Raw genomic sequence first — 12,626 nt, forward strand, 5'->3', positions numbered from 1 at the left:
ATGGGCTTTGGGTCTCCACTCCGCACTCCCCACTCATTCACTATGGCATGATTTTTAATGCAGTTTGTTTTTGTGGTAAAATCAGGTGCCTCAGCTGATATTCAGGTCAGTTTATACTCAGGTATATACGATATTTTCCCAACAAACATACTGGGTTTGTTTGGTGAAAAGATCATTCCTGGATGTACACCAGGGGGCATCATCCCCTGTACCGTCAGAAAGGCTGCCATTTGGTCTATGTGTGCTTCTCCACGAGCACAATCAAGTGTTCTGTAATTTCCAGTATAATCAATATTTTTTTATGATTCACACAATCAAATGGACGGTCAATCAAACAGGTAGACATCTTTCTGTATTCTTTGCTTTCTGCTGAGATCCGGCTGACATTAGCCATGATAACCCTTGCTCTCTATCCTCTTCTCAATCCAGCTTGACTTGCTGGCAGTTCCCTGGTGATGTGTCGCCTGCCTAATTTTAAAATTACCTTCAGCAAAACTTGATTGGCATGTGAATTAATAATACTTAAAAAAAATTATGTCTGCATCCTGTTGGATCCCCTTTCTTTGGAATGTGGCCAATCACCTCTCTCTGGGATTCACACAGATGTGGATCTCTTCCATTCAGTGGACCAGACGTTGCTTGCAACAGACAAATGGACAGTGCCAATGCTCGGTAGTATGTGGAAACATCTCAGTTGGTACTGTTGGTCCTCGGAGCCGTGCATTTCGCCAGTGTCCGCAGTGCAGCTTGGACTCCTTCCTCGGTGCCATCCGTTCTTGGCCATAACCTGCCTCCTGAAAGGGCTGAACACCAGCCGGTTTGGTTCTGGTCCTTATTCTGGGCTCAGTAACTGTACATCCTTCTGTCTTCTTTTCATGTTTCCTGGGCTGTTCAGTTTAGCCCTTAGAACGCTTTCCTCCGAGCATGAAGCTTTCTTCAGCTCCTTCAGCTGGAGAAGACACTTTTGTTTCTCTAACTCTAGATCTTCGCACATTTCCCCCCAATACTATAGTCTGTCTTCGTGACTCATTCTTTGACAGCCTCTGTTCAGTTCTTTTACTTAATCATTTCTCTCATCTGCTTGAGCAGCTCTACATTGAAGAGCGAGTTTTAGTCTCCTCTGACACCCAGTTTGGCCTTTTCTTCCGTTCTTGGTTTTTAAATGCTCTCTTTATGTGTGAGGTCCTGGATGACATTCCTCTTCTTCTTCTTCTTTTTTAAAAAAAATCATTTTATTAGTGGCTCATACAACTCTTACCACAATCCATACTTACATCAATTGTGCGAAGCACATTTGCTCCGAAAAAACACACTCGCTCCCATGGCGTCGATAACAGACTCATAGCGATCCTCAGAGGACAGGACAGAACTGCCCCTGTGAGGTTTCGAGAGTGTAACTAACTCTTCATGGGATCAGAAAGCCTGTCTTACTACGTGTTGCAGAACCACTACGCGGGCAGGCTCCTGACTCACAACTAGCGTTTTTAAAATTCAAACTTTTAAAGCTCTGTCCTACATCCCAACCCAGTAAAAGACACCTCACCCAGGGCCCTCTTTCCATCCCAGAGCCTGGAGAAAATGACATGGGAGAGGGAGTGCCAGAGGACTTTCAGAAAGGTGGCACTTTCCTGTCCTCCGGCCAGCTTTCTGGTTGCAGCGCGTCTCGCTAACCCCTCAACATTAAAAAGAAATGTTTTATTTTTAAAACGAAACTCTACAGGTGTTTGTTAATGCTTGCCCCCTCCCCCCTTACTTTCCTTCCTTGGCAAAAATTCACCTTCTTGCTTCTTTTAGCAAAACTATCCTCAGGCATTTAGCATGAATGGATTTACAAAACTGATTTATCTTTATGGCATCGGGGAATATGTTTATCTCAGATTGATTTTATCGCCCTAGGGAGGCCCCAGTCTTGTCTGTATTCATTTTCAGACTTAATAATATTTCCTGGGAAGGCTCTAATTTTATACACTTCCATTTTACAATCAAGATCTTTATAATTGTGGGAAAGAAACCTACAAAAATACCGGAGACTTACACGCACAGTTTTAACGAAGACGTGTGAATTCCCGAATGATCACCTCCCAGGTCCAAATTCAGAACATACCATTTTACCTAGACCACCCTCTTGCTACCCCTCCCCCCCGTTTTTTTTCTTCATTTTATCTTTGTGTCCCTGCAGCACATGACGTGCCTTGCCTACAGAACTGCGCATATTGAAGACGTTTGGAGAAGCGTGTAGACCTGGCTTGTGTTTGTGGTGTTGTGAGTGGTCCGTCAAGATTAACAGAGAGGAAAGGAGGAGGGAACTGCTGCTTACCTAGGAGTCCAGTTATAAAGAATGCACTTTCTAAAAACTGCCAAAAGGTTGAATAAACATTCTAAAGGATTTAATAAGAAAGCATCCGAGAATAACCCAATAGTCTTCTTGGACTATTTGACCTTCCTCTGGTAAATTCCGCTGTGGCGCTAAGTGAGTTCAATAGAACTAGCACGAACATGTCCTTAAAACCATTTAACTCGACAATAATGAACTCATCAAAACAGTAACGATGGCATTCTTCAGTTTTGTGTTACTTTGCTTAAGATGGTCCCAATCTACGGAGCATTTCATTGATCCAAAACCAGACAAGCACCACGGGTATGGAAGTGAGTGGACTCTGACTCACATCTCTTGCTTTTGCGGTTGCCCAACAGCTGGCACTGTAAGACTGCCCTAGGCTTGCTATGCCCAGGCTTTCTTGGCTTCTGTGATGTCTTCGTCCTGCAGGCAGTTTTGCCTTAGTGAATGAGCTAAGCAATTATTGAGAATTTTGCCTTTGTGTCTCACCTTCATTGCTTTCTTAAACAGTGTTCAGTTACTGAAGCTTTTCGTTGTTCTAAGTGAATACTTCATATATTTTAGTTTAAAAAGCTTTCTTATACATGTATTTTCCACTTTTCCCCAATAGTACTTTAGCTACAGGACTGTATTTTAGAATTACCAAAAGGCTCACAGACGTTAGATGATTTCTCAACAAGTTGCTAATGCTGCCCCCTACGTGGCCAGGGATATGTGTATACACTTCAGATACACGAATGGATTTTGACCGCACACTTAATTGTAAACCCTAATCTAAGAACAGTTAGTTCACATATAAGCTAAATGCATATGTTGAGTCAAATTAAGAATAAGCGGTTTCGCTGTCCATAAAGATACCTAATGATGATGTCATTTATTGGCCTGCACACCTGGATTAATAGTTACTTTATACTTTGGAGGCTACAACGAATCCAAGATACTCAAAGAAATCGTTTCCTGACAGAACGAATGACTGATACCATTGTGGAAAGAGACATTATTCAGAACATTATCTGTTTCATTCTGTTATGATCTAAAGAGATTGGCCACAAAACTATTTGTACTGGAAACTTAGCCAGCAAGCCTTTCGAACTTCATTCATGATCATTCTTCCTGGCAAGGATTCCATGTCTCAAGTTCATTGTGTGCTTTAATTTGGTTAGTAGGTTTGTGTTTAGGTGTCCTATTGAAAGCAGGACATAGGAGGTTTAGGTGACATCAGAGGTGTGCATTATGTTTTATCTCTGAAAGAGCCTGGCACAAAAAAGTCAGAAATATGCTGATGCCTTCTCATTTCTTCAGGACAGGTGGAACCACAAATCAGCTGGATAAAGACTGGGAGGCAGACACCTGGTCAGCCACAGCCGTGACTCCGCGAGCTACACATGGCAAGGAAGGCCCCTTAGCTTCGTTTCCTGGTGAGTGTCTCTGTGTCTTAAAGACCACCCCTTCCAAACCGTGACTGCTGGCCAGAGTGACTTCCCCCCACTGACGCGTTTTCTTCATAAAGTTTTGACACTGCGGCCAAATAGTCTTGTTCGAATAACTGAAAAACCGTCCATGACTTTACTTTCAAAACTGGAAAACTTCCAGTCCTTCAAAGAGCAATGTTGTTCATCCTTTTGCATCTAGTTCTCCGACCCACAGTCGTTCCTCCAATTCCCCCGTTTTCCTCTGAGCGCCTTCTTCCTCATGAGGCCAAATCCACGCTTTCTGATTGTTTGGGCCCCTGAATACTGTTCTTCTGACCACACAATTTCCCCCAGTTTACCGTTCTCCTCTCTCATCCAAAACAGGCTTTTCCCCAGCCTACGATGTTCAACTTCATGAAGGAAATTAATCTCCTGGCTTTGTTTAGTCCTTAGTATCTGTAGGCTACTCCACTACCCACTCCCTCCAGCTTAGACTCTTAGCTTGTGGAGAACTACACCAAACTTTTAAACACCTTTTTAAAAGAATATGTATTTTACTTTCTAATTCACTTCCCCCACGCCTCCAGTTTGAGCTTCCTCTGGCTGGCGTTGTGGATAGCTCCCCACTGGAGACTGAGACCAACAGTTCATTTCACACAGGCCGGTGAACACCCAAAAGATGGTAACAACTTTTGGTTTCTAGTGACCTGGACTGGATTCAACTCACTGACCTAGGGGTGAAAGGCTCTGCATTCCATTACTAATCCCTTGAGCTACCCAGCCCCCTGAAAATGATTCTTTGGTTTTATTACTGCAAAGACCATTTATAAAATCATGAACTGGATTTAGGAAAGCAACCATGAAATAGCAAGGGACAACAAACTGATTGAAATTCTGTCAATGTAGCGTGGGCTGAAGTCTCTCAGACAGTGGGATTGGAGGGAGAGCCACAGGGATGTAGACACTCCATTCTTATTTCAGAAGCATGACCTGCTCACTTAAACGTGGCAACTTTAGATCCACTGACCATGCCCCAAGGAACTAAAGCCTAAAGAAAGAAAATGGAAAAGCAAACTATGAAATCGCCAATAATCTTTTATTTTTCAATCCCCCCACCCCCATCCCTCTTCAAAAAAAGGGCTCATGGGCAAATTTGTGCATGTGAAAATACTGCATCAAGTATTCAGAGCTATCTCCAGGTCATCCGAGAAAAAGCACGTATCGTAACACATATGCTGGGCGTGTTTCTTCCGCAGGGGCAGCAACATCGTGACCTCCAGGACGGGGGGTGGGGGGGACGGGGGACAATGTCAAGACGGCACTCTTCAAAGGACTCCTCCACTTCCACTGATTTGCACTCGTGGCAGACAACCTCATTTCTCTCACCACACAATCAGTTCTAAAATATGACTAATTCACACACTAATATAAATTTGCTTGGCATCTTAGAAAAAAAAATCACAGTTTCTATGAATATATTTGTATTAGGGCCCAAGGCCATCGCCTAACATTCAAGGCATCATCACACCAGTCCAAAGTGAGCTTCTCTCAAAATCACGCAGACATTTCATGTGTACTCCAACACTGCTAAAATATGCTAATAAAATTAAATTTGATGCTTTACATTAAAAATAAAATATTTGGTTTACCTCTCAGACATCTATAACATATAATAAATAGTGGGCAGTATAGCAATATAATAAAATTTTGTGATACCCTGAAATTTGAAACGCTGTCTTAAAAAATTCATAATATACTTCATTTTAGCCTTAAACCATAATATCAATGAACAGATTTTCAGAAGCAAAGCAATATTAACACAAAATGCTACTATTTTTTTACTTTCTTAGAATCTACATATCCTTTTAATAAAAGTCAAAGAAATTTACAGAAACAAAATAACAAAGAAAACGGTTTGAAATCATCACAGATTTAAATTGCCTGTTTTCCTTCCAACTGCTAGGGTCCTTTCCCCCACAATGTTTTGGGCACTGCGCAGGCTCAGCTCGAGGTAAACCACCTTGAAGCGCGGCTCTTTCCCAGCCTTCTTTGCTCTACCTACGGCAGTGAGTACAGACTCGGCTGAAATCACAGTGGATTTCAGAGGAAGCCAGAATTAAACACGATAAAAAAATTTTTTTTAAAATACCTGCTTCATAAATATTTATTATTTACATTAGGGGAAATCTTTTAGTATGAAGAGTTTTTACACAAGTTGATGAAATGTACAAGCAGTGAGAAGAAACTCCAGCAGTTTAAAGAAGGACAAAATCAGGATGCAACGAAGCTATAAAATGCGTTATAGTAAACAAAAATAATCTGCACAAAACCAAACAGGACATGATAGAAATCCTCTTCTTAAAAAATATAAGGTATTCCCACAAAAGCCTGAACATTTTACAGGTGAGTACTAAAAATGAGGGAGGGAAAGCTTCATATATTTTCATCACAAAAATATTTACCATCACTCCAACTGGAGTTTTCGTTCTGTTATGATGATTATCTTCCTACAGAGGGATGGGACAGGGGTTGAAAACTGTACACAGACCAACGGTACCATCCTTTAATGACAGTCCAGGCAGCTGACACCTTAGCTTCTCCTCTAACACCTTCATGAAAAGGCCCTGCAGAGGATAAAGGAAGTCAAGGGGCAGATGTATGAGTTTTCCCAGTTACGAGTAATACTTGTCTCTGGTAATAGAAAAGCGGAGACGTGGCAGTCAACAAGCCACCGCTCGACTTGAGTTGTCTTCAGTCACACTACTATTCAGCCCACCCAAGCCAGTCCGCTGCTGGAGGGAAGAATCCAGGGTGGGTAGTATGTTCTTGTCTCAGTCTCCCGAGATTCATTGTCCATCAGAACCTGGAGCTCGGTAGCGATGGCGGAATCGTTCCAACTCCTTCCGGCGGCGGCACGGGCAAAGCAGCCCTGGCCTGACACTCGGAGCGTCAGGCCCCACGAAGCCATCAGTGTGCTCGGTGCTTCCTCTTTTTGTGCTTTTTATCTTTCTTCTTGTTGGCACATTTGGGACAGAACCACTGCATTTCTTCTGGGGGTGCGGTCATGATTCCAACACAGGGCCTACAAGGCAAACAAAACAAACCACTGTAGTGCAGCAGGGGATTATGTGGCTGTATATTTGTGCTTCCTATATTTAAAAAGAATTCTGAAGTCTATTGTATATTGAAGAGCAATCTGAGTCTACTTAGGCAGCAATGTTCTTGGGCATGTGCACCTTTCACAGGTCCCCTTGGAGAAACTCATTCATTCACTCATTCATTCATCCTTTTTCTCAGCCAGATATATGTCATGTAAGAGAAAAGTCGATGCTTTGATAAATTTTAAAGAGTAAATACATAAACGTAGAAACAGCGGCTTCAGTTTTTGGGGAGCTGTTATGAGGTGTGGAACAAGCACTAGTGTCTCTTTAGTAGGACCGTTCACAGTCCTTTAAAGGGGCCGGGGCTCTTTTGTTACTGTCACACGCTGTGGCTCTTCACAGAATCGTACTAGAAAGACAGGGAACACCTGCAGTTTCTCTCTCTTATCATTGTTGGTTGGCAAGGATGCTCTATAAACTAAATGCTTGAAATTGAAGCTGAAGAGCAGTCCTCCAAAAAGGGTGCTTTTGTCATTAATGCCCTTGCCCTTAGGGCTATTTTCCGCAGGGCCGCCTAAAGAGGCCGGTGTCACCCCAAGGGACCCCGAGTTCAGAGACTGTGATCTCACTGTCCCTAAAGTAGCTGAGTGGGGAGAAATTTGGAGTTGTCGAGACTAAGCAATGCTCATCCATCAAGCCGGGGACGCCCAGGCCACTCACCAATGGTACCAGTCATCACAGTCGTCACAGCCAATCATGGGACTTCCATCGTCAGGTTTGTTACATCCAGGGCAGATCCAAATCTGATTGCCCCACTCGTCTCTGATCTGATGTTTTTAAGAAGAAAGAAGTAAAAACAGGGAATGAGGAAAAAGAACCCAAAAAACGGCAAAACAAGAGTCATACTTTATACTACAAATCTTAACAAACAAAATAGAGTAGATTAATATTCAGTTTACTGAAGTCATGAACAGAGTCATGACTGCTCTGGGATTATGTAAGACAAAATGCTCTGTCCTAAGATATTTCTAATGAAGCTTGACAATTTCAAACTCTTGTGTAAATCATAAAAACCAAAAAGCACTTCATAATCATCTCTGGGAACAAAATGACAGATAGCCTCTTCATCTAAAAAAAATACTGTAAGTACATAAACTGACATGTATCACTATCTTTATGGCAGTTACAGCATTCCTGGAAGCTATAGACCTCAACTATAGGTAGAGTCCTGAGTCACATTCCTAGGCATAGAATTCTATATACAGCCAAATGTGCATGTATCACCTTATTACTGATTAGCCAAACCCTTCTCCTGAACTAGCTGATAAGATCAAGGATATAAAAGACTTGTTACTAAGTAACTTTCCATTCCTTTTATGACATTTTCAGTAAAGTACAATCAACTAAAGGGCAAATGAAGCAAGGAGCTCAGGGAGGCCAAACAGCTACATATTTCAACATGCATTTGCTCCAAATATCATATGTGTACCAGTTAAACACTAGAAACATCCCTCTCGCACCACTGCCTCAAATTCCAAATTCACAAGAATTTGGGAAGAAATAAATGATTGACAGGCATTTAAAAACAGCAACCATTGAAAATTGATTCTCAACATAAAATAACAAATGAAATTTGCTGTTTTTTTATAAGATGACAGTCCCATCCTATACCTTTAAGTATTATATTGACTAGACGACGCAAAAAGAGAAGGGGCTTTTTGTGGGAGCAGTGTATTGAGAGCACCCATAAATGTTCAGTCTACTGATAGATTTATGTGAAGGTTTGCCATTAAAAAAAACCCTGTCTGCAAAGACAAACGAGGTTGATAGGAAGGCTTCGAAGTCTGTGGACATCTATGACTCTGTAATGTCAAGAGAAGAAAGAGGTCACATGGGGAGACAACCACCAGTCGCCATGGTGCCAGCTGCCTCGTGGTTGAGACTGGTCCATCATCCTCTGCCCTGAAGCTGCGATGCATGACGGCTCTTGCTGGTGGCTGACCTCTCTTGCCATGAAAAGGCAGCGCCTCATTGTGCTGCACGGGAGCTTGCCACAGAGCCGGGACAGCTAACCCCCATCTCTCACAGTCATCTTACAGCCGCCACAAAGTGATCTCCACACAGCTTCAGAATGGGGACACGGGAGCCAAGAGAGGTTGACTCGCATTTCCAAAGTCACACTCTGAGGCGGTAACTAATAAAGGAGTTTTGGAAGGCAATTTCAACAAATTATTAAATGGAAGGGGCGCTACAAAGCCCCTTTCCCCGCGAAAGCCTCTATCTTTCTTCTAAATCACTCTGCCCACAAAATGTCTCTTTAGGAGAGAGAAAGCTTTTCATCTACTCAGCTATGCAAATCTAATCTCTTTCCAAGGAATTCGTTTAAAATCCACCAGAAGTTTAGTCCTGGAGCACACCATAGAGATCATCCAGTGTAACACAAACCCCTCAATTACAGACACAGACATGGAGGGTGACGAGGTTAAGCCCACAATTTCCTTGATCAACCCATCTTGGGGTGATGTGCCCTCAATTAAGCACGTACAGCAATTGGTCCTTGAGTGCTCATTTGATCATCACACGGTTGGAACACTCCATTTTTGTCTTGAATGGCCCAGTTAATGTTTTGTTAATTTTGCGCATAACCCCTCTCCACACATCCCAACAAGGCATGGCGGAGAACTGCCCCTGTGGGTGTGTGAGGCTGTAAATCTTTATGAGAACACATCACCCGCTTTGGTCCCCCATACAGCGGAGTGTCTTCGTGCCATTATCATAATGCAAATGTTTAATAATTTGCTGAAATTTCCTTCCAAACTCCCTTTAGAGAGATATAGTATCGATCCAGTTTACACCACTAAAGACCAAGCCCCTCCTCCGCCTCTCTCCATCACATGTCCTTTCACAAAGACAGCGGGGCAGATACAGGCTGGTCGGAGAGATAGTAGCCATCAAAATGTTGCTACACCAGGCTTCTTCAATGCATCCAAAATATCTTGGTGTGTGTCAGCCTATGCCCAAAGAGCACATTTACATAAGTACTTCACTACAAGTAGGAATTCAGGGTTTGGAATAAGAATAAGCTAATAGAGGCCGAAGCCCAATTTGACATGACTAATACTATTAAGTACAGGCAAACACCTAAAAACATACCCAGGACAATGGGAATTCGCTCAACATGAGAGTTTTACAATCTGAAGACATGCTTGGATACTCAGGAAGTGCCATGGTCCAATACGTAAGCACGGCACACTTTGGATCTCAGTCAGTGGAACATTCTAATCACTTCTGTGCCTGTGAGGACGCCTCAGGAACATTAGCTGGGCCATATGCAGATACATTAGGAAAACTGTAACCTTACGTATCTAATTGCTTGATTAGGAAATTCAACATGGGCTTTAACTATTGCTAGAAAAAAAGGTCACTAGAAATTGACTGGACAGTAACTAACAACCTAGGTTATCCATACATACTCCTATCTCAGAACAACATGCAGTAAGGAAAAAGCACACTTCCACTTGGTTTAGGCGAGCACCTAAAAGAAAATTAAAGCAAAAGCTTTTCATCTATTTTCAAAAGCTTGAAAATGCAACGAAAACAAATAATCACTTCTGAGACTCAGTAACATAAAATGCTTCCTCTCAGGGTCGCTGAGTAACCTTCTCAGCAACTGTTACTTCAGTACGAGAGACATCGAAACTGCAGCTTACCACGTAGGTGCTGACCGTCTCAGTGACCACACTTCGTACAGGGGCTTTGGAGCTTCCTGCTCCGGAGAAGGCCGGGGAAGGAGATGGGATCAAAGCTGGTGAGGCGGCAGGCTGTGCGTGGAGAGACAAAGGCACCAGAGGAGGGGTCACCTGCAGTGGTACAGGGGCAGTGGCTGGGGTGGGGGGTGGGGTCTTCGGTCTACCCAAAGAAGCAGCAGCTGTCTTAGCCTCTGGGGTTGAAACCACTTTGCTGATAACGCTGTTAACAAAGAGGGAGAAGAGTAAAGAGTTAAAAGTGAAACCAGTTAACCACATTTTGCAAAGGCTTCTTATTGTGCTTTGCGTTCAGATCTGCAGAGCAAATTCAGGCACATTCTGTTTCATACCACTGCGTGCAAGCCCCACAGTGTAACCCAACTCAACCCACTTCTTCCCCGTGGTTCCCATTCCCATGCACACTTCCTTCCTCTCCCTGCCTGTCTTCTGCACTTTATCTTTGAGCAAATGCTGCCTTTCAGATCCAGAACAGTAGATTGTTCTAAGAGCATATACTTTTCTGGTGTTATTGCTCACTTCATAAACCAAACACCCACTGTCAATGAGCCCCACCAACGCAAAGAAAGCCTAGATAGGATTTCTGAGACTGCAAATTTTTACAGGAGCTGACAGAATATAGTAACTTTGAGAAAAGTTAACATTTTTCTCTTTTCTTGGTCCAATGTTCCTTTTTCTTCATACTTTTCATGACATCGACAAAATAAAACTTGAAAGAATTTCTTCGTTCTGGGTTTATCTTAATTGCCAGGCATTAATAATTTTACTAGCGCCTGGCCATCAGTTGATTGTGCAGTAATGGTTTTTGCGTTGCTGCGATGCTATGCCACCGGCACCCTGCCTCTACCACCACGGTCACCCAGGGCAGACAGCCTCCAGGGGGCCTTCCAGACAGAGACACACCCAGAAAGCGCCTCTGGTGGGCTAACGCTATGAAAACTGTCCATTGAGAACCTTACGGACAGCAGTTGAGCACTTTCCGACAGAGGGTCAGAAGATGAGCCGTTCAGGTTGGCAGGCACTCAAAATACAAACGCGCAAGAGCTGTCACTTTAAAATAGAGTTTCATGATGTGCTAATGTGACACAACTCAAAATGAGAAGAAATAGTCACACACATTCATTAATAATTGGACCCTGAAACGTATGAGCATGAATCCAGGAAAAATGAAATAGAATGCAGAAGTTTGATACTCTAGGCATACTGAGTTGAAATACACTGGTACTGGTCATTCTGAACTAGATAATCATATGCACTATCATGTGGAGAATAACAAATTGAAGAGAAATTGTATCACACTCATCAAAAGGAACAATGCTGTCAGGGATAGAATGGTATTCATAAGCCTTCAAGAAAAACAAGTAAACACAAATATTATTCAAATATACAAATAAAATATGCATGCAGCTCATTAACTTAAAATATGTTCCCAATTTGTAGTCTGAAATTGATCAAGCACACAGTGAAGATACATTGATATGTACTGCAGACTAGAATGTGAAAGCTGGAACAAAAGTTATTTGAAAAACATGATGGAGTTGGTAATAGTAGTGATGCCAGACACATTGCAAGGTTACTTTGCAAGACCAACAACTTCTTTCTCGCAAATGCTTTTGTCAACAGCTAAATTGTGGCTGTACATATCAACCTCAATGGATATAATACTTAGCAATCAAATAAATCTACATCTATTGAAAGAGACCACAGAGAAGTTCGATGTCATTAGTCAAGCTGAAACTAAGGAAAGGTCCACAGCGCTGAAGTATGACCTTAATTAAGTACAACCCACACGAAGGCAGAGACTATCTCAAGAACAGATGTGCTGCACTGAACATAATGTCCGAAGACCAGAGAGTTGTAAAGCAGCATTAAGGATATCACACATGAAGAACGCAAAAGGTCGTTAACCAAACAGGAAAGAAAGAAAAGCCCTAAGCAATGTCAGAAGAGATGAAAACTTACTTTTGAACATAGAGTAGCTGAAGCAAGTGGAAGAAACCATGAAGCAACA

At 42.5% G+C, this 12,626-nt stretch overlaps 1 protein-coding gene across 2 annotated transcripts in view; it reads right to left on the reverse strand.

The window, feature by feature from the left end:
• Positions 1-4,807: 4,807 nt before the first annotated feature.
• The window catches only part of TAF3 (TATA-box binding protein associated factor 3), a 205,818-nt gene continuing 197,999 nt past the window's right edge, over positions 4,808-12,626 (reverse strand). For both annotated transcript variants that reach the window (XM_075552400.1, XM_075552401.1), the window contains exons 5-7: positions 10,562-10,820; positions 7,572-7,678; positions 4,808-6,832 (exon numbers count right to left, since the gene is read on the reverse strand). In XM_075552400.1, coding sequence (XP_075408515.1) covers positions 6,718-6,832; positions 7,572-7,678; positions 10,562-10,820 — 481 coding nt within the window. In that variant the 3' untranslated portion in view covers positions 4,808-6,717. The remainder of the gene's footprint in view (positions 6,833-7,571; positions 7,679-10,561; positions 10,821-12,626) is intronic.

This window comes from Tenrec ecaudatus, chromosome 6 (genome assembly GCF_050624435.1).
Source record: "Tenrec ecaudatus isolate mTenEca1 chromosome 6, mTenEca1.hap1, whole genome shotgun sequence".
Lineage (NCBI taxonomy): Eukaryota > Metazoa > Chordata > Mammalia > Afrosoricida > Tenrecidae > Tenrec > Tenrec ecaudatus.